At 52.7% G+C, this 20,060-nt stretch overlaps 11 protein-coding genes across 11 annotated transcripts; 5 read left to right on the top strand and 6 right to left on the bottom strand.

Moving 5' to 3' along the window:
• Window positions 1–202: 202 nt before the first annotated feature.
• Window positions 203–4,704, bottom strand: AYL99_09274 (hypothetical protein; the record flags this gene model as incomplete). Its single annotated transcript, XM_018840781.1, has 7 exons — window positions 203–630; window positions 676–872; window positions 923–2,200; window positions 3,101–3,169; window positions 3,228–4,039; window positions 4,099–4,488; window positions 4,549–4,704. The coding sequence occupies 7 exons, from the start codon at window positions 4,702–4,704 to the stop codon at window positions 203–205; spliced, it is 3,330 nt and encodes a 1,109-aa protein (XP_018689462.1).
• A 425-nt stretch (window positions 4,705–5,129) lies between these two features.
• Window positions 5,130–6,288, top strand: AYL99_09273 (hypothetical protein; the record flags this gene model as incomplete). Its single annotated transcript, XM_018840780.1, has 3 exons — window positions 5,130–5,248; window positions 5,329–5,546; window positions 5,624–6,288. The coding sequence occupies 3 exons, from the start codon at window positions 5,130–5,132 to the stop codon at window positions 6,286–6,288; spliced, it is 1,002 nt and encodes a 333-aa protein (XP_018689461.1).
• A 477-nt stretch (window positions 6,289–6,765) lies between these two features.
• On the top strand, window positions 6,766–7,419 carry AYL99_09272 (hypothetical protein; the record flags this gene model as incomplete). Its single annotated transcript, XM_018840779.1, has 2 exons — window positions 6,766–6,819; window positions 6,976–7,419. 2 exons carry the CDS (start codon window positions 6,766–6,768, stop codon window positions 7,417–7,419), a joined length of 498 nt encoding a protein of 165 aa, XP_018689460.1.
• Window positions 7,420–7,566: 147 nt separating this feature from the next.
• Window positions 7,567–9,182, bottom strand: AYL99_09271 (hypothetical protein; the record flags this gene model as incomplete). The annotated part of the gene is made up of 2 exons (XM_018840778.1): window positions 7,567–8,196; window positions 8,253–9,182. The coding sequence occupies 2 exons, from the start codon at window positions 9,180–9,182 to the stop codon at window positions 7,567–7,569; spliced, it is 1,560 nt and encodes a 519-aa protein (XP_018689459.1).
• Window positions 9,183–9,695: 513 nt separating this feature from the next.
• Window positions 9,696–10,493, top strand: AYL99_09270 (hypothetical protein; the record flags this gene model as incomplete). Its single annotated transcript, XM_018840777.1, has 1 exon — window positions 9,696–10,493. One exon carries the CDS (start codon window positions 9,696–9,698, stop codon window positions 10,491–10,493), a length of 798 nt encoding a protein of 265 aa, XP_018689458.1.
• A 441-nt stretch (window positions 10,494–10,934) lies between these two features.
• Window positions 10,935–11,418, bottom strand: AYL99_09269 (40S ribosomal protein S25; the record flags this gene model as incomplete). Its single annotated transcript, XM_018840776.1, has 3 exons — window positions 10,935–11,170; window positions 11,295–11,352; window positions 11,416–11,418. The coding sequence occupies 3 exons, from the start codon at window positions 11,416–11,418 to the stop codon at window positions 10,935–10,937; spliced, it is 297 nt and encodes a 98-aa protein (XP_018689457.1).
• Window positions 11,419–11,792: 374 nt separating this feature from the next.
• On the bottom strand, window positions 11,793–12,462 carry AYL99_09268 (40S ribosomal protein S22; the record flags this gene model as incomplete). Its single annotated transcript, XM_018840775.1, has 2 exons — window positions 11,793–12,052; window positions 12,330–12,462. 2 exons carry the CDS (start codon window positions 12,460–12,462, stop codon window positions 11,793–11,795), a joined length of 393 nt encoding a protein of 130 aa, XP_018689456.1.
• Window positions 12,463–13,128: 666 nt separating this feature from the next.
• AYL99_09267 (hypothetical protein) lies at window positions 13,129–13,780 on the bottom strand (the record flags this gene model as incomplete). Its single annotated transcript, XM_018840774.1, has 2 exons — window positions 13,129–13,179; window positions 13,247–13,780. The coding sequence occupies 2 exons, from the start codon at window positions 13,778–13,780 to the stop codon at window positions 13,129–13,131; spliced, it is 585 nt and encodes a 194-aa protein (XP_018689455.1).
• Window positions 13,781–14,165: 385 nt separating this feature from the next.
• On the bottom strand, window positions 14,166–14,480 carry AYL99_09266 (hypothetical protein; the record flags this gene model as incomplete). Its single annotated transcript, XM_018840773.1, has 2 exons — window positions 14,166–14,387; window positions 14,442–14,480. 2 exons carry the CDS (start codon window positions 14,478–14,480, stop codon window positions 14,166–14,168), a joined length of 261 nt encoding a protein of 86 aa, XP_018689454.1.
• A 1,193-nt stretch (window positions 14,481–15,673) lies between these two features.
• On the top strand, window positions 15,674–17,830 carry AYL99_09265 (hypothetical protein; the record flags this gene model as incomplete). Its single annotated transcript, XM_018840772.1, has 1 exon — window positions 15,674–17,830. One exon carries the CDS (start codon window positions 15,674–15,676, stop codon window positions 17,828–17,830), a length of 2,157 nt encoding a protein of 718 aa, XP_018689453.1.
• Window positions 17,831–18,073: 243 nt separating this feature from the next.
• Window positions 18,074–19,552, top strand: AYL99_09264 (hypothetical protein; the record flags this gene model as incomplete). The annotated part of the gene is made up of 2 exons (XM_018840771.1): window positions 18,074–18,416; window positions 18,465–19,552. The coding sequence occupies 2 exons, from the start codon at window positions 18,074–18,076 to the stop codon at window positions 19,550–19,552; spliced, it is 1,431 nt and encodes a 476-aa protein (XP_018689452.1).
• Between the last annotated feature and the right edge of the window lie 508 nt (window positions 19,553–20,060).

Raw genomic sequence — 20,060 nt, 5'->3', positions numbered from 1 at the left:
TCTCTCCTCCTCCACGACGTCGGCTCCCAGCCGCGGCTCCATCGGGTCCATGCCGAACGGATCCTGGCAGCTTGAATACCCCATTTTGTCGTCGCCTCGCCTCCGCGAATGTGGCACCAACTCCAAGAACTCGGAGTCTCCGCATCGGCCCCTTCATCACATGGCATGGCTCGTGCGGCATGGTCACAAGGCGGCTATCCGATCATATAGGATCAAACCCCGACCAATCAGCGGACAGCAAGTCTCTTGGAAGACCCGTGCCAAAGAGTAAGTCGTCAAAGTCGATAAGATCCGAGCTGAGTCCCAACTGACCTTCGTCCTGCGGCCGTTGCCAGGGAGTCCTGTCTGACGGGAGCAATGCCGGGTCCGAACTATCCGATTGATGCTGCGTCATGTGGCCGTGGCTGGACAGCTGGCCGGGAAGGGGTGTTTCCCGACCACTCGTTTGGGTTTGAATGCGCTCAAGCAGAATCAGGTACCTTGCTGCAAGGGTGCTTGTACCACTGGCTACCTTCAAAAATTCCATGCCCAGCTCCAGTGTCTCATCAGGCCCGGTTTGACCTAACGCTTCCAGCTTCCATCTTTCCATAGTCTGTAGGGTCAAGAGAACCCCGATGGCAGTGAAAACATCTGGGTACATGAGCTGAAAGTCTTTGCATGAGGATTGAGACTTACAGTGAAGATTGTACCACAGGGAATTCAGTAGTCCGCGACGGTACTGGGCGTAGATCACCCTGATAGTATCACGGGCAGACAGGATACAACGGTTGCATGAAGCAATGGCAACATCTCTATGGAAACCGTCCTCGATTTCTTGTCGGCTGAAGATGAGAAAAGATTGGCGATGGAGCAGCAGGCGAACATTCAGAAACCTGCTCTCACGTTAGTCTTCGATTCAATCTTATTGCATGGGCGTGCGCACCGGATGTACATGACATTCCGTTGTCGTTGGAAATCAGGGCCGTCCGGGTAGTCGGGGTCCTCCTTCAGATGGGGTGGGTTGCCATTCCACCAGGACAGCAGTTCTCCATCCAACAGAACAGAGTGGCCAAAGATCTCTGTGAAATGATCCTGCTTGTTTGGCGACGGAACTGTAGAGGTCCATGGTTTGGTCGACGACGAGTAGAGTTTGAGGAGGACGCTGTCGATGATATGTGCGAGCTTGATCGTCTGAACGAAAAAGGACGTCAGAGAGGGCCGATTTGCAGGTTGGCGCGGAATGACTGAGTCGTTCATGATATATTGATCGTCTACTGGTAGTGGCAACTCAACATCTGATGCATTGCCGGTGGGAATGGAAGGTGGTCGGCCAAACTTCATACTCAAAGTGCGGTCGATAACGAAACAGCCCCACCACACGCGTTTCCTGACTTCCCTTTCCACGGCAGACATAGCAGGAGAGGGATTGAGATGAAGCCCGATGCTGATAGATGTCCTGATCATTAGTCCACTTAGGCTCCAGCACTCGGTCAACTCCAAGGTTCCTTGAAGATAGTGGCACATCAGCAGCAGTGACTGGACAAGCTCCAAATTGCCCTCTTTGAAGATATGGGCAAACACTATGTTTCGAGCCCGTACGAGAAAGCGTGTTGCCGAATGCGAGGCGCTCATTCCTTCAATAGGCTCGTGAAACTCGCACCCATGGGCGAAAATGAGATTGAGGAGTGCCAGCCAAGTAGCTTTCGTGTCAGAGTGACTCCCATCGGGGATCCACATGCGCTCGTATTGGTTCCTGAAGCTGGGCTCGTGAACAAAGGGATAGAGACGATGCACGTGGTTGAAGTATAAGTCCACAAGACTGTCGGCCAAATCTCTCGAGGGTAGTTCGTACGTATCTTCGGAGTCCCTGGGAGTGAGGCCCGGGTCCAGACTGTGGGTTCGGGAGCTTCTTGAACTTGAAAGGCGGCGTCGTTTGTGCGCCGGGGTCAGGGCTTGTCGAGGTACGTTCGTGGTTTGAACTTTTGAAACAAAAGCAAAAGTTGACGACTCCCCAAAGAATGCCTCAGGATCTTGAGATTCGGATGGAGTGGCGGTGATAGGAGTCTGGACGTTTGCGGCATTGCTCTGGGTTGTGACATCGGCCGCCGTAGCATCAGCAGCATCGTTGTCAAAGTATTGACGTTGCTCAAGCTGCTCTTCTGCGCCTTCACTGAGAGGCTCAATGTTTGTTCGTGCCTTGAGGTCTACGAGCGACCTGAGTCTGGAAAGCAGTTAGACAATGCAACAACAGGGCATCCAACTCCTTACTCGTCGAGGCTGAGCTCGTCAACCAGGGAAGGATATACGCAACGGGCCCCACGGCTCTGGCATGACGCACAATTAGGCCGACCCCCGTCGCACCGATTCTTCCTCCTTCGGCAGCTTGTGCATGCTTTTCCAGATGCAAGTCTTTTCTTCAGTGGCGGATCCGCCATCCTGGACGACACAGAATTGCTCGCATTCCGCGGCTGGAAAAGGCCGTGGTAGGGTAGAAAGAGTCTTTGCTTCTGTTACTAGGTCCGTCTGTGCACCAAAGCCCTATCGCTTAGCGGCCCGGTGTGGTCAATGTGGTGCAGGGGGATGTGATAGAATGAAAGCGAATGAAAAAGCCCCGCAACATTTGGAGTTGGAAATCCGGGGAATATACGGCACTGGGGGCAATGCACGTGACGCCATGATACATGTGGCCGGGATGAGGTGCCGGTCATGGGGGGGAGGGACTAGGGATTCCTTTTCAGAGGCAGAGATGATTTATTTTTGGCTTCTGAAATGGTCTGTCTGGCTGCTTTGGTTTAGTTCATATAATAGGTAGGTACACATTGATTGCTCGGAAGACTGTTCAGAAGACAAATATAGAATGATTTTTTCAGTATATATTGGGCCTCATCGTTCTACTCCTCTGATACATGTCGTCGTAGACAGATCATTGTCAATGAATATGAGATCGTTGACCCCCAGCTTCTCAGCTATATAATATATAATATGCCAGGCCCAATCCTTACACTTGCGTGCAGCCTACTAGGGATGCTCACAAGATCAGATATCCTTGTGGAATTGCGGCTGACCGAGCCGTTTCCTCCACTCTTCACCCTTGAATATCAGAACAACAACTCCCACGGACGTCACCGCTGTAATGAGAGCAAGGGTGACCCAAGCCCATTGAATGGTGATCTCGGCGGCGAACGGGAGGCTATTGTGGATGTCAGCCTGGATCTTCCAGGTTTCAGAGAAAATCGATAAGCACTTACGCATAAAAGCCCAAGGGAAACGCAAAAGTCTGCCGCCAGAAGTTGTACAAGCTGCTGATTTCTCCCGACTGCGGCTTGTAGCAGTCACTGCAGTACGCATAGCTGACGGTGGTTACCAGCTGAAGACCGAAACTGGAAATTGCCATTCCCATCACCGGGCCCATCCAGTGCGTCTTGTGATACAGGCAGACTCCGTAGATGATGATTCCAGTCGGGCAGAGGAGAAGGCTCCCCAGGCATGCGGGCAATCGAGCTTCTGGCTTCCTCTCTCCACCGTGCTTCTTTGCGTACCGGTACATGAACCAATCTGAAAAGGGTCCGGACAGGAACTCTCCAAGTGCCGAGCCGATCAAGAGTGGAAGACCAAGCATAAGTCCAATGGCTCCGGTTTTGAAGTGATAGATCTTCGTGAAGAGAATGGCGACCGTCACTGCCGGTAGGATTGAGGAGAATGCGAACGACACAATGTAGTAGAGACACGTCAGCGTCACCGAGGGATAGTACATCATCTCAAACGGCCGAATAAAGTCTCGCAGGTGAACTCGTCTGTCCCGTAGCGCATTCCGGCGGAAGCTGAAGAGCATCTGCATGTAGGTTCTCTCCTGGTGTTGTGCGAGTACCTTCTCAGAGCGAGAAAAGAGGGTCTCGGGCATGGCGAAGAACATGATCACAAAAGTCACCGAGTTGACGATAGCGGGGAAGTAATATCCCCATCGCACTCCGGCTGTCTGTACCAGGTAGCCTCCTATGACGGGGGCGACGTGAGCACCGTTGGTCAAGAAGACCGTAAAGATGCCCATCTTCAAACCTCTCTGGATTGGTGTGTTAGCATGCCTTAACAGAGTCTGAAAAGGCTGTAGGAAAGCAGTACCTCATGGAGAAAGAACAAATCGTTGACGGTGGCGGCACCAAGAGCCATGGCTGCGCCCACACCGACACCACTAAAAACTCGAGCAATGATCAGAGTGTGCCATGTTTTCGCAACACCACTGCCAACGGTGGCGACAATTCCGATGAGTGTCGAAATGAGATAGACGGGCCGTCTTCCATAGACATTGGCAAGCGGAGTCCAGAACAAAGGCGAAATGCCCACAGAGATGATGACAGAGGTCGTCTGGTACGACGCCTGGCCGACGGGGATGTGGAAAAGCTTTGCAAGTGGCACCAGTCCAGGATTGACGACCGCCGAATTGAATGGCCCAAGCATTGCCAGGAATGAAGCCTGGAGGAGCACGAGCCACTTCAACCATGTTGGCCAGTTCTGCAAAACTCCTTGTCAGCAATTCAAATCGTTCATCAAAAGGGCGTTTTCTTCTCTCACCAACGGATCGTCGCGAAAACGCGTCGGTTGTGGGAGCAGTGGAAATCCATGACGATCACGTCGAACATCATCTGGCTTCTCGGGGACGGCATTTTCAATCGCCTGCTCAGAGCCGTCGTTGGAGACCACGACGTGTACTTTGTCCTCGGAGTCCATCTTGTCGAGGAGAGGAAGAAGCAGTTGCGAGGGTGTTTGCGAGTCTGGGGTAAGAGTGCAGCATTTTCAGACACATGCATTCTGTGGGGTATTGTTATATCTAATGGTCTCGCCTCCTCCCCCAGAGTGTCCCCGACCTCGACAAGGGCCGTTTTGTCGGAGTGAGCCGCGGACCTTATAAAGTGGTGCCGAGTCGACTAGAGCGCCCGGATCGAGACATTTGCTCGTTAAGGGTCGAGACTGTGTTCCAATAGCGCCTCGCCCCGGAGACTCTCCGACGGTGACGGGGAGCCGAGATGGGAGTATACCGATGGGAACATCATGTACAAAAAAATAAAGAGGAACAGCAGAAAAAAATACTCTCCACACCTTTGAGGGACAGCTAGAGGGAGCGATACTGAGAGATTCAAACTCGCCCGCCCAACATGGTGCTCAAGCTATCCTTCGCATGCTGGGATTACGACCGGATGAAAGCCATTGAAGATGGAAGAGTCCAAGCAGAGGGAATTGAGCTCACCTTTCTCAACTATCGGGTCGAGGAGACGTAAGCCGATCCTATATTCTTCTCAGCAAAGCAAACGGCTACAGCGAGAGTTATGGAATGACTGACGTGGTCCAGGACAGCTTCTTCCGCCAACTTCGATTCCAGGAATTCGACCTTTCTGAACTTTCCTTGTCCTCTTATGTTCTTACCCTGAACCAAGAGAATCCACCATTTATTGCCCTACCAGTCTTCCCATCACGCTTCTTCCGGCATCAATCGATGTACATCAACTCCAAAGCCGGCATCAAGAGCCCGGAGGATCTGCGTGGAAAACGCATTGGGACCCCCGAGTACCAAAGTCGGTGGCCCCAACTATTTTATTCCAGCCATTTTAGAGAGAAGCTCAACGTTGCTAATTGTTTTGACGAACCACAGTGACAGCAGCAGTCTGGCAACGTGGAATCCTGGCTGAAGACTTTGGTGTCCCTCTCTCCAGCGTGCACTTCTACACTGGGGCTATTGAGCCTTCGGACAAGCCCCGGCATTCCAAGGTTTCTCACACCTACCCGGCTGACATCAAAGTCACGGCAATCCAACCTGGGCAGAATCTGTCACAGATGCTGGCTGACGGGGAGCTCGATGCCATCTTCAGCGCCACCAAGCCCTCCTCGTTCGACACGTCGCCGGACACGGTGACGCGGCTGTTCGACGACTTCAAAGCCGTTGAAGCCGAATACTATGCACGAACCAAGATATTCCCGATCATGCACGTCGTGGCCCTGAAACGGAGCGTGTACGAGGCTAATCCGTGGATCGCAAAGAGCCTGACCAAGGCCTTTGCCAAAAGCCTCGAGATGGCGTACGAACCCCTGAAGGAGCGGGCGGCATTGCGGTATATTCTGCCGTGGCTGGAGGACCATGTGGAGGAGACGAAGAAGCTGATGGGTGGCGATGATCGCTGGTGGAAAGACGGCTTCGAGGCGAACAAGCATGTCTTGGACAAGTTCTTGCAGTATTCCTTTGACCAGGGCTTGGCCCAGAAGAGGTTCAAGCCCGAGGACCTTTTTGCCCCGAGCACGCTCGAGGACTACGTACTGTGACACCATGGATGTGTACCACTGCAGGTAGCCGGCACGTGTAGATCGCAATTTGTGACGTTGTTGCCATCCTTCCGTGCCATATTCCCTTTTGCAGAGCCTCAAGGCGGACAATCGAGCTCCGTTTCCACCGGTTACCATGGGCTTCGGACCTTTTCGACCGAAAGACCGTGTTTAGACCGTCGTTGCATCGTCCGTGTCACTCGGTGAGCAGCTGGGGTTACTTCGCCTGATCTGCGGAGGAACCAGTCTCTAAAGCTCCAGGGAACATTGGCTCTCACTGACGTGATGGAGCTTGACATGTCTTTCGGTGCTGTTCCGCTGACAAATATTCGAAAAGGGGTCTTGGTGGTCAGGTGACGCCGTGCCAGAGAAGGATAGTTACCGCGTGCATTATATGAAGGTCAATGGATGGCAGGATGAATGAAAGTCGTAGAGTTCTGGTTCAGTTTCGAATCTCATTGTGAAGAAAAAGATAAGATGGCTTCAAGTCAGGATCCCGAGAGAGCGAAAATTCAAAAGTGGCTCGAAGATGTAAGTGCCGCCTACAAGAATGCATTCATTCACTCAGCCTCACACTCACGCCCTACCCTTCACCCCTTCACACCTCGAACCATATGACCCCTTCTGTTCGAAGGCCTCGTCTTGCCTCGCAATAGGCTGTGAAACACGGCTAATTGACTTGCACAGTTCCACGCCGCCTCCGCCACCCTCTCGGCCTCGCACTGGTGCAACAACTTCTTCTCGCCGGACATAGTGCTGCAATTCGGCAATTACCCTCCCATTCAAGGCTTGGAAAACGTCCGCGACACGTTCTTTCCGCCGCAACTAGCCCGTCTGGATCTGATGGAACATTACGTCGAGTATTTCGACTACGTGCCGCCGAGGATCTACCAGGCCGCGAGGATAAAGTATCGTGTCAAGGGCGATGATCCGAGCGGCAAGGATGATGTGGAGGTTCCAGGCTTCGCGACGTTTTATGTCAGGGAGAGAGGGGAGGAGGATGGAAATTTGGGTGACGGAGGGGACAAAGGCGGATTGATTTGCTACCGTATGGAGACGTTTATCGACACGAGGCCGTTGGAGAAGAGGATGCATGAAGTTTTCGAAGGTGAACAAGCCAAGGGCGCATGAGAAACACGTATGAAGCATCCAACACCCCCGATAGACGCTACCATGATCAGCTAGGTACACAATTGCATATCCACGATAAGAAAAAACAGGCTTCATCACAACATTACCGGTGCCGTCAATCATCATGCTTTTCGCTCCCACCAAGCTTCAATCTTTTTCGTTGATCCGTCTGTCCCAGTCCTCCCCAATCTTCAGACTCTCCACGACTGCTACTCTCTTCCCAAGTCCCGTCCTCTCTTCTTTCTGCCACCACTTTTCGGTCGCCTTGTGAGTCACGGATTCGTCATCCGTATCGATCAATCCGCCGTGGCCACCTTCGTCACCGATGACAATAACAGTTTGCTTCACCCAGCCAGACAGGTCTGAGACGATCTCGCCATCTCGACCGCAGAGCGACTCTTGGATATACACAACCTCTGGGGAAAGGCTGCGGAGGATATGTTTATGGCCATTCGTCGAGGTATAGGGCAACACCATGGTATCTTTGTCCACAACGTTCATGGCTTGATTATATAGAGTCCTGAAGAGTGAGTTTGATTCGTCGATCGGAGCCGGATCCACCTGAGTCAGAATGGCATCATCGGGAAAGTCCCCTGGTGTCTGGGCGGGAGTGTGTGCATCTGCATGGCTGATGTTGGAGAACGAAGATGCCATGGACTGCGAGGGTCGTCGTGTTGGGAGGCTGAGCGGGTGCGATTTTAACTCTGGTGCGTAGATAAGGACGAAGACTCGTGTCGACTCGGGTTCGATATACTCCGGTAGATGTGAAAGGATCGACTAAGAGCCTATTAGCATCCTTGCTCCGCAGGCCTGGAAATGGGATATTGACTTACCGCATGTTGTTCAACGTCCGACTCGGTCTCTGGGTTTAATCCCGCGGCTGAGACAACTACAGCCACAGTCTTCCTTTTCCCGATGGCAATAGATGCAGACTTGGGCAGCTCTATACTCCCAGAGAAGAACTCGTCCGCTGTTCCACGCCTTTTGATACCCTGTTGGATCTGCCGGTCATTGTCTCGCTGTTCTGCTTCCTCACTCCATCGCTCATGGTCTTCGTAGCCTTTGCCGCCTCCGCCACTGAGGGTGCTGAGGGCAGCATCGACCATCTTGCCCGCCGCCGCCGATGCGGAAGCAAATGGCTTGTTGGCCCAATCATAGGGCTGAGCCGGGCCCTGGCTGCGCGATCGATCGCCTGAAGGAGTGGCTGATCGACCGAAACCCAGTGCGCTAGACATGCGAGCCACTATACCAGTCTCTTGTTGCTCTTCTACTCCAGTCGAGCGCGCGCGGTATTCCTCTTCTGTCCCACGCCAGCCTGGAGGAGGAGGGCCGCCTTGAAACTCTCCGGGAGCGGGAGGTCCCTGAAAACCACCCGGTGGTGGAGGCCCTTGGTAGCCGCCGGGAGGAGGAGGCCCAAACCCTCCAGGTTGTTGCGGGCCGGGTGTCATTGGAAAGGGAGCGCCACCTGGAGGAGGCGGTCCTCCCTGGAAGCCAGCCGCCATTGGTGGTCCAGGAGGAAGACCGCCGCTCATTGATGCATAGTCTGGAGGAGGAGGCGCTCCTTGGTATTGTTCATCTTCGCTCGATTCCTCGTCATCCTTCCTCTCACCCCAAACCCACGCAGCAAGGCCGATCGTTGCTGCCGTCACAGTGAGAGCAAGGGGGACCCAGTATCCAAATGTCGACCTGCTGCCTGAGTATCCATACCCACCAGAGGTTGTCGTTTTTCGTTTGCGCTCCGTCACCGTGTACGAGTAGGACATGGCTTTGTCGGCAGGTCGCTTGCAGTCAAAGTCTCGAGGGCGCCTGAAAGGGGAGAGCCTTGAGCTCGACTGAGGGTTGGAATAACGACGAGTTTGGAATGGCCGTCGTAGGGTGGAATGACCGATCGTCCTTTTGTTTACTTTTGCTTCAGCCGAGGCTCGTTCAGCACAGTGACGCAGCAAGTCAAGAGCGTTTTGTTAGAGAGCGCAAGATATTGCACCACAATAGACCGCGTCTGCGATTCTCACGAGGGCAGAAAGTGGAAAATGAAAGGGTGGAGGGAAAAAAGAAAATAGTCGAGGTGGTGGTGAGCTGAGCACCTCGATTCAATCAATCCGCGTGGCTGGAAGTTGCATGTTCGTCCCCAGCCCGCAGTTTCCCCACACGGCCCAGCGCTGTAGGATGACGGATTGTCTGTTCCCTGCACTGTTCGACCCAAGAAAGGGGATTTCTCAGAGGATGCGACTTCAGTTAATGCAGCGTTGCTAGGATTCTTGTTCTGATATAGTATAATGGCAAATGCCTCATCAACACGCCGACGACCCCCTCGATCTCAGCCCGAGACCTCGAAGTCTACGGCCACCGCGCCAACAACAACATCGCCAGATGAGCTCGAGGACACGACGTCCCGTGTCATTTCCCCCCTCGATATTCTGCGAGTTATACTCACCTTAATATTCGCCTCCTGCCTCCTCTCATACTATCTCACTTCCGGGACATCCCTGATCTTCAAATATGAACCGTGGTTCCTGAATCCCTCCAAGTTGGCTCACTGGTGGGTGGGACCAGTAAATCTCACACCAGAGCAACTCGCACTCTACGATGGCAGTGACCCTGCGAAGCCTATTTATCTGGCGATCAACGGAACCATCTTTGATGTTTCCGCCGGAAAGCATACTTACGGACCGGGTGGGAGTTACGAAGTGTTTGCTGGCAGGGACGCTACCAGAGCCTTTGTGACCGGATGCTTTCTTGACGACCGGACTGGGGACTTGAGAGGCGCGGAGATGATTTACATTGCTATCGAAGACGATCCGGATGAAGACATCTCGAGTAGTGCGAGAAAACTGCGTGCGGAAAAAGAAAGACGAGAAGCCAAGAAGAAAGTCTTGGATGAAGTGAGAAGATGGGAACAGTTCTACAAGAACCATAAGAAATACTTCGAGGTCGGAAAGCTGGTTGGCGTCCCAGAATACACAGGCGAACCACCGAAGCTCTGCGAGCCAGCAGAGAAGGGGAGGCCAAAGCGCAAGAACATGAATTCGAAAAAGGAAAAGAAAAAGGACGCACCTGGAAAGCCTGTACAATAGAGAGCGATGTTACGATCACGATAGGCACGACAAGAATAGACCCCAAGATGGAATAGACAAGTTATTGGTGGCTTCGGTATCTTAGACTGCTTGCGTTTAACTGCTGTTTGACGACTGTACGGAGTACCAGGTGGTTGCGAGCTCTACAGTTGGCGAGATTCACCACAAAAGAGCACTCGAGCCAGGATATCGCGAGCGCCAATGATTGATGGTGACAATGGTATTCGTCCGCGTCCAGCATTTGTTGGACATGTTCGATTTCCTCTTTGCAAAATGGATCCTGAGCCCGGTCTACTGACCCAGCGTTTTCCGTCCCTATCCCATGCAAGATCATCAACATCATTTCACGCCGAAGAGCGTCTCGTCGAGGTGGTTCCCGCCGTGGCTCCCGTGTTCAATTTTTCTGGCCAATCATCCACACCCCCTTCGCTATCGACGCATCTAATCACCGCCAGCAGCCGCTCTCGTGTAGATGCTGCCCTTGCTGTGTGCGACAACTTTCCTGATCACGCCTCGGTCCTCGAGGTCTGCGAGCGCCTTTCTCGCGAGCGATCCATTGATCTTCAATCGGTCGACCAGCACGGCGACAGTGATGAGGCGGTACGATTGAACGTCCTTGTTGAGCTTGTCGGAGGTGGCTTTGTCGAGGACAACTGCGTGGTTGGCCTTGTCCTTGACTGTAGGAGAAAAAGAGATACAATTGTTAGCAAATATTTCAGAATGGGGGACCAAGCACGAGAGACAATAATCCCGGTAGAATGCGTATCAGAGAAATGGTGATTGTGTCGGTGGAAGACGTACCCTTTCCCTTGGACCACTTCTTCTTTTGCTTCTTGCCGCCGGAGGATGCTGCGGGCGCCTGAATATGTCAGTAACGGACATTTCAAATTGATTGATCAGATACTTGGAGGGGTGCGCATACCATTTTTGCTGTGGTTGATCGTTGATAGAAGAAATGAGTGATGAGTGGAAGTTCCTGTCTTTGAGTGATAGAAACTTGTTGCGCCCCCGCAGGGTCCCGATTTGGCAACTAGGGCAAAGGTCTTGGCATTGTTGGAGGTCAAAATTCTTTCCCAAGAGGCTCAATTTATTTCATGCCTGGACAAGGCCCTACGGAATACAGAGTCATGGTTAGGGATGGTTTCGATTCATTCAGGACGTTCAAATCCCCTAGATCTAGCTGGAATCATCTGACCTCTCCCGAAATCAGGATCTGAAGCTGCATTCAAGACTTTTTTCCGGGTATCACAATTCCCTCGCTCATGCGTACCACATGCAGAACACGTTTCGATATGTCGTCTAGTAAAAGAAGCCAATGATCTTCCCTGAAACGTGCTTCCTTCTGGCCTCCTCGTGATCCATAATTCCCGCGCTGGTAGTCAGAACGATGTAGCCGAACTGACGGGAAGGCAACAACTTGACGACCCACTTCTCGAGGTCTCGGAGCTGGACGTTGTAACGAGGGGAGATGACACCGGTCTTGTTGAGACGGCCATTGAGTTGGATAACAACTTTGCCGCTGCGGTGGTCGTCGACCTCTTCAAATTCGCCAATGTAGCCTGTTCACAAAATACAGCCGTCAGTCCAAGTTGGAGACCAGGCGAGAGATGTTGCGACCAAATAAACATTAAACAAACACGGATGAAATGAGCGAGCAAATGTGTAAGAATCAGTCGCAGAGAAGAGTCAATCTTTCGGGCACTTAAAGGGCAAAGGTCGTGGGGTGCAATGCTTGAAACCGCCGCCTAGTTATCAACCCGACAAATCTTGGAAAGTGTGCCGTGTGCCAGAATCCTCCTCTTTGCAAGGCAAGGGGAACCGTAGGTGCGAACGTACCGTGTTTTTGCATGACGGACAGGAACTTGATGATGACCTTGGAGCTGGGTCGGATCATGACCTGGCGCTTGCCGGCCTTTTCGGCATTGTTGATGCTCTTAAGAGCGTCGTTGAGCACGGATGTCTTGACCATTTTGGCGGTGTTTGAGAGTGTGTGAGATTCTCAAGTTCGTCTGGATGTCGTGGAACTTGAGGTATCTAGAGAGTGAGGAAACTTGTTAGTCTTCAGAAGCCTTCGAGCCAGAAGAGTGCCCAGTGAAGGGTTCTTCAGCTCGTGTCGCGAAGGATGGAGCGTATCCTAAACTGCAGAGATCCTGGAAATGCTACAATTCAGGAGTTGCGGTCGGATTGCTCATCCTAGGCCAGCCGAAGAAGGGCCACACTGTGTACATACCTCGAGGTAGAGATTGTGTGGTGATGTGAGGTAGTCGTAGTTAGAGGTGCAGAGAAATTCTGACTGCGGAAGCCGATTGAATTTCGGTTGTGCATCACGCCAAGAGTATCACACGCCAATCTCAATTTGGTGCGACGAGGCTCGATCACAGCCTTGCGGTACTAAAAGCCAACAACTGCTCGAATGATACGAGAATCGTCTACTTTTGCGTACTTTCACCAAATAAAACGAAGATCCTAGACCTAATACCACTCACTAGCGTCTCGTATTACTGCAGACTGCCTTGATGAATGAGAAGAAAGTCCGGACATGTCGAGTATGGCGGGGCCCCTAGCTGTACAGAGTGTCCGTGACGATACAGCAGTCTCTCGCTTGACAAAATGGGGTGTGCCCTTGCGGTCGATGTCATAGATTGGTATTGACGATGATGGTGAGGATCAGGAGCGCAAGGAGCAACTAAGAATCTCGTTCAGGAACAGCCTTTTCATCATCTCCACAGAAAGGCTGATGGGCCAGAACTTACGAGAGCCACTACTGGCATGAAGACGAGCACCACCCACCCACTAGTGACGATCTGCTTTCTCTGAGCCATGGCGCTCTGGCAGGCGAAGAATCTCCACGCTCCGACCAGCGTGATGGCGAACCCGATGACAAGTGTCACCACCGCAAGCGGAATCCCCAAATTATAATCGCTCAACTCGCCTGGGGGAACTGGATCGTGCTTCAATCTGTAAAGCTGAAGAATTGTGATAGCGAAGTTGGCGAGAGCTGACGACGTGCGGATGTATCCCAGGAAGACGCGTTCGTTGGCAAGATGATCTCGGGCGGCGCGGAGAGGTACATGATGAATGGACGCCGGGAAGAGATACCTAGTCCAAGTCCGCCATTTACGCTCGCGGGATTCTCTCGACGATGTCCTGGAAGGGACAGCATCGGGTGGCGGACCAGCTTGAGCTGTCTCCCTTCTCAATGTGTGTAGTTCATGTTCCTCGGGTTGCTCGTGTTGCTCGCCGTTCCGCCTTGCTGGGTCGGTCACACAATTCCTCGCACCAGCCATGGATTAAACATGTGTTGCATGGAATCCATTTCGTCGTAGTTGGTGACGGGGCAATCTCAGAGGATATATGTTCTGCCACCAGGGCTAAAACTTGTATTTAGACCAACCCAGGTCTCTTCCTTGCCATTGCTTTATGTGTACTATGCTGTTCCGTATCCGATGTATGGCATGGCCTACGGCGGAGTAATTGCCCAATGCCGCAAGACCTCATATCGCTCAGCACCATCCCTTCATAGATGACTTTGGTTCCATCATTCGTGTGGATTTTTATTGTCCAAGACCCAAGATTGACCGCACAGGCAGGGGTCCGACGCCCTCCTACGCCCAGCCGAGCCCACTTTTGCCTTTTTGAGCTTCTTAGCGACCCGCCCGTGTCTCGAGATATCTATCCCCGTCGCCAGAATTTCAGGCCCTTTTGTTTTAGTTTCTTCTCCGAAGATTCCATGTACTCAATCACCTGCAATGGTGTCGCAGTAGCCGTTGGAGTTACGACAGGGTTAGGTCGGGCTTTTGTGACCCAATGCCCTGGCTCAGGCAACGTTGCCTGAGCCAGGGCAGCCCCTGTGATGCCAAGGTAGGACGTGAGATCGATCGACGAAAGCGTCTCCTTTGATAGAGCCGTCAGCATGGGATTCAGAGAATGCCCCCAGAGCCTACTCACCGAACCAGACCAGAAGTAGGAGCAAATCGAGTAGCCCATGATGTTCGACTCCGCCGCGGTGGTCCGCTTGCACGATATATTCCCATTGTACTGGCATTCCGAGAAGAGCGAGTACACGGGCGGCTGACATACACACGAAGCATATGACAGACTGGATGAAGGCAAATATTTGTCCGAACAAAGCCGCGTTTCATAGTCACCCCTCAGACAACTCTGGTGCAACCTGCTGCAAGCACCGAAATCGTAGGTCTGTGTGATAGTAGGGAGCGGAGGGGTCGTCATCGTTGAGCTGACACGGCTATCGCACCTCCTGTGCCATTCGTCTATCTCGGCTTGGAAGCTATTGTCGAACATATGGCTGGCCAGGCACTTTTGTACGTCGCTTTCACAGCTGCCAAATGTCAGCCTGCTGCCTCATGCTAACCGTCGAGAGTTGCGTTCTTTAAGCTTTGTCGAAAAGGGTCACTGAGAGGGAAAAGCGCTCTGTTAAAAGACAAACTCACTTATAGAGTGAAGAGAGATACTCCTGAGTGCAGACGCACTGAATTTTTGCTTCTTCCGAGTCCTTCTCTCCGCACTTATCTCGAAGGTCGGTCCATTTGATACAGCCTGAGAGCTCCTTGAGGCCGGAATCAGGGAGACAGAACTCGGCCGGCGGGACGAAGCCTGCACTGCAAAGACGGACTACGAGGGTGACAAATGTAAGTAGAATCATCCTTCCCGTGATGAAACTTGTGTGCAACTCAAAGTTTGTTACAGCCCAAAGGGGGGTTTTACTACCAGATCGCGCCGTCAATGTTCTTAAGGCTGTGAAGCTTATGTATGCCAGAAGCCACGCTCGGCGCACTACGCCCCTTTGCTGTCTGGTGCAGATGTTTATTATCTGCTCTTCCCTCTTTGGCGCTGAGCCAAGACAGTCTGTCTCGAGATAATCAGCCTTGGGATGGTGATGAGCTATCTGATTGGCTCGAGACCGGGATCCTGAGTGGAAGGCTAGCTACTAGAAACGCACTTACGGTGGCAGTGTGCGTTCGGCACGACTTGCTTTTCGAACGTGATGCCGAGCCTGATTTCAGCCTCGCGGGCTGATCTAGACACAAGCCATCAGAAGAGCAGGCGGCTCGTCATGGCTTCGTACACCTTGCTACCTTCACGCTCGGCCACGCTCAACCTGTTTGATCGACAGGTCTGCTGGATGGGACAGAGGAGTGAATGCCAGCCCGCATAGTGACATGGATCCAGATAGCAGTGATCCTCCACAAGCATCTGGCGTTGCAGCGGATTCAAGTCAGGTCTCTGTAACACTTTCACGAGAAGATGACGGTCCCACCACCGAACAAAATGAAGGCGGTCGGGATTCCGGGGAAGAGGCAAGAGCACCCGTTCCCTTTCCGGCGCCCACAGCAAACGGCACAGCAGCAAATAATGAAGAAGAGACGATCGTATCCGCAAGCCTTGCTGCGAACAATGCGCCCGATGTTGACAATGTGCCAGACGGTACTGCCACCTCAACACAGCCATCTTCGCCTCCGACTGCAGGACTTCAGTCAATCAATGTTACCACTGCAGCATGGAAGTCATGGAAGATCCGTCCGCCATGGCTGACCCTCCTCTTCACGCTGAACATTGCGTTTGTCACAACAATTCTCACTCTTGATTCCTTCTCGAAACGCAACCATGGCTTCGTGGGATTGGGGGATGCTCCGGGATTCCTGGCACGCGATCCGAGCCTGGAGCAGGCTATATGGACGCAGGGCATATTTTACACGGCCCTACCCGCCTTCATCATGACCCTTTTCCAAACCGCTTGGCACGCAGCGGTCGCCGCCTTTGCCGAAAGGCAACCCTACGTCGAGCTGAAGACAGGCGGACCAGCCAGGACAACCATCCTGTTGGAGTACACCGAGCCCTTTGCGCTGAGTTGGTATACGGCGTTCAAGAACGAACATTATCTGCTTGCGGCTTGCATGTTCTCCTCGGCCACGTTGGTGTTTTTGGTCGTTCCATTGACCTCGTTCCTCTTCACGACAGCACAGCCCAAGTCATCCCATCCTCTCCGCTTGTCGGCAGAGACTGCTTTCAACACGAGCATCCTCGGCCAATACCCTTCGTATCCAAATCTCAGGTTCATGGACACGGCAGCAGCCATTCACATCCAAGGAGCGAGTCCGCCTCCATGGACCGATGGCTTGCATGCGTTCCCGTCAATGGCACCCTTGAACCCCTTTGGAGGAGGCAATGTGACCTTCGATAGTGTGGCGTATTCTGCTCATGCTGATTGCGTGCACCTGGAGGAAAAGTCGTACCGCAGGCTGATCCAGAGGCCAGAGGACACAGGACTACCCGCCATCACCATCACCGTGTTCGCCAACGACCGCGGTTGTCAAATCTCAACCAGTTCCAACTTCCGGCTAAGCCCCGAGGCTCCCAAGATATCCATCAACAGCTGGACCACGACGACTTGCCCACCACACGCAGGTTGGAGCCGTTTTAGTTTTCTAGTCGCTCGCATCACAGAAAGCCACGAGATTGTGAACCTCAGCTTCGTATCTTGTGCCCCGTCTTATCGGACGAGCAAGGGAAATGTGACGGCCACTTGGGCAGTAGGGTCAACCAGTCCAGCCATAGCGTCATTTCAGGTGACCAATGTTTCCGAGTCAAGGTCTGCCGCCGTATGGAGGTTCTTCGAGATGGGCTTTCAGGCTGTAGGCTGCTATGACCCCAGTGCTGATATCGACACAAACGAGTTTGGCAGGCAAGTATATCGTCTTGCCAGCCACAAGTCATCCGCATCAGCATTGCTTCCACAGACAATCATCGAGTCTGCCCAGACCATGTTCACCACAATGTATGCTATCTTTGCCAATCTGTATCTTCTTCAAAAGACCGATGCACCGACGATAACGGTGGGAACAACATTTGTTCAATCAACTCGCCTGACTGTCGTATCTCCCATTGCATATATCATTGTCGGCATATTGCTTTTCATCGAGGGTTTCAATGTGGCACTCTTTCGTCTCGGCACGCAGGAATCGATATTGGATGAAGAGCCCATAGGAATTTTAGGTGCCGCTTCGATCCTCCATGGAAGCGAAGACATCGAGGTCGCCATTCGCGAAGCCAAGTTGGCCTCCAAGTACAAGAACAGAGTTGTGCTGACTCCTTCAGATGATTCTTCGAAGCTGTTTGAAGGATATATCTGGAGATACAAGCAGGGGAAGCTGGGACGGGACTTGGTTCCCGGCTCTCGAAACCAAAATCCCTCCAGCACATATATGCTGGAGAATCTGTCCCAAGGAGAAACGCAAGATAATGCCCATCGCACCCCAGATGGAAGCAGACAACCATGTGCAGGAGTTGTCGCTCAAAATGGACCTGGAAGATCTTGAAAGGGAAAGTGAAGAGGTGAATTCAATATAGGGCTTCAGAAGGTCTGTTCCCCGCCTGCCACACAGTCTGCCTCACCTGGCAGTGAAGATAAAACGCAGCCAAACCTCTTCACAGCAAAACGCTCACAAGCGTGTTCTCAAACACCAAACACCCTCACTCGTCCAGTCACCGCGCCATCCTACCGTGTTTGCTCAGCTTTCTGCAAACAATCAAGCACGATGTGCGTGCCTCCTGTAATGACAATGGCGGTCCGCATGAAAGAGCCAGACGCCGACCAAGTGTACTTCTGCGAGAATTCATGCCCTGCGAGTTACTCTGGCTGTCTGGATGAGGATGGGTCGTCGATGACAGAGCAGGAAATCGCGGAGTTCATCAGATATTCGAACCCACGTCTGTATGAGAAGCTGAAGGGCGTGCGGTTCACCAGCTCGCACTTACCTTGTGATGATCATCCAGAATCGGATGACATATTCGGCGACGGCAACACTACAGCTAGTTCATCCGATGTTGATTGCCCGTATGAGGTTGACTTCACAAGCCCTTCCAGCTCGGGGCCGTACCCTGCAGCAGGACCCATCGTTCTCGGTACGCAGAATCATCCCACAGGCGGCAGAGAGACTGACATGTCAGCAGAAGGCAGGTACCACTTTACCTTCTACCAGCACTGCGAACCGCGCATTGTGTATTGCTGCTCTTCACCTACCTGTCCAAACCCTCGCAACGTGATCCCAGTCGGGAACTACTTCGCCATCGTCCGCGACACAGCGTTGTACGAAGACGATGATCGACTCACCGACTACAATCGTGTTGCGTATTATTGTCTCGACTGTCTCGACTGCATCGAGGAAGTAGTGGACCGCGAAGAGCACCCAGGACATGGGCAGAAGATAGGCGCTCCGCTTGTCGATGGCGCGCAACCGGACCGGAACCTGATTCTCCACAAAGCCCAAGAGATCTATCCGGAGCTGCGACCGAAGGACTTCTTTTTCATTCGCATCCCCTCTGAAGATGAGCCGGAAAGTGAACTAGGAAAAGCCTCGAACTCGAAAATGGCCGTTCGTCTCCGTCGCCAAAAGCAGCTTGAGATCCACCGCATTGCAGAGGAGTTGAGAGAGAAACAGCTCACAGCCGTCTACCGAATGTCCGATAGAATGCCCAAATCTGATCCGTTCGGCCTGAGGATATCGGGTCCGTTGGAATCGCAGCCATACAGGGAGCGATACAAGAAGCAGGGCCTCGAATGGATCAACCGGCTTGAAGGATTCGAAGTCAAAGACGCCCAGGATAAAGACCGAGCAACCACAAACCATGCTCCCGCTTCAGATCTTGAGATGGTGGATGTACCGGTCTGCTATTGCAGGGAACCAGCTGACGATGAGCCCATGTTGCGCTGTCAGTCTGCATCGTGTATGCTTGGGCCGATCCACTTTCGATGTTCAGGCCTCGATCGATTGCTGCTAGATACCGACGAATACTGGTGCGGCTACTGCGTGAGTGATTTCACAGGTGACACGAAGCAGATCCGCGGAAACAGAGTGCTGGGAGATGGTATCTCGGGATCGGAAAATGGTCTGAGTATATCAGATGTGGAGATTGGTGACGCAGATTCCGGAGACATGGCAAGCGGGGACGAAGAGGACGACAGTGAAGTTGAACACCACCACATGCCGTCGGCGTACGGGTTTGTTGCGGTCAATCGTTTTCGCTCCCAAGGTGAATGATTGATCATGCACTGTCAGCGGTCCAGTTCAATTGGAGGGACGTCTTGTGATGGTGACAAAGGTGTATGGCATTGGGTAACAACGCTGTGACAGTCGACCGAGGTTGGACTATGGTGACGGAAGAACAAAGGGATACAAACCAGATGGTGGTGTGTCACGTCTGCTCAGAGACAGACGGACGGCATGGGGCTAACTACTTGTCTGAGGCAAACGAGATGAGAAAGGTTGTCATTGTCTTTCAACTTGTGCTGTGGTGATAGGGACTGGTCTCGGAACCCGGATCTGTCAGTGATGGCCAGCAGCGAAAGGCTCCCTGCGAGGATGTTTTTGGGTGAAGCACTGAAACTCGGTTGTCATGCTCAGCATCCCAGAGCAAGAGGGAACCATTTTCCCGTGAGAAGTGTTTAGCCTCTAGTAATAGCTCAATTTCATGATTGGAAAGCCTTCTGTCGGACATTGTCGTAGAGCTGGTCGAGGTATACGAGGAGATTTCGCAGTCGCCGACTCC

This window comes from Fonsecaea erecta, assembly GCF_001651985.1.
Source record: "Fonsecaea erecta strain CBS 125763 chromosome Unknown Scaff9, whole genome shotgun sequence".
Lineage (NCBI taxonomy): Eukaryota > Fungi > Ascomycota > Eurotiomycetes > Chaetothyriales > Herpotrichiellaceae > Fonsecaea > Fonsecaea erecta.
The sequence above is the reverse complement of the archived record's forward strand: the minus strand, read 5'-3'. Positions and strand labels throughout refer to the sequence as shown.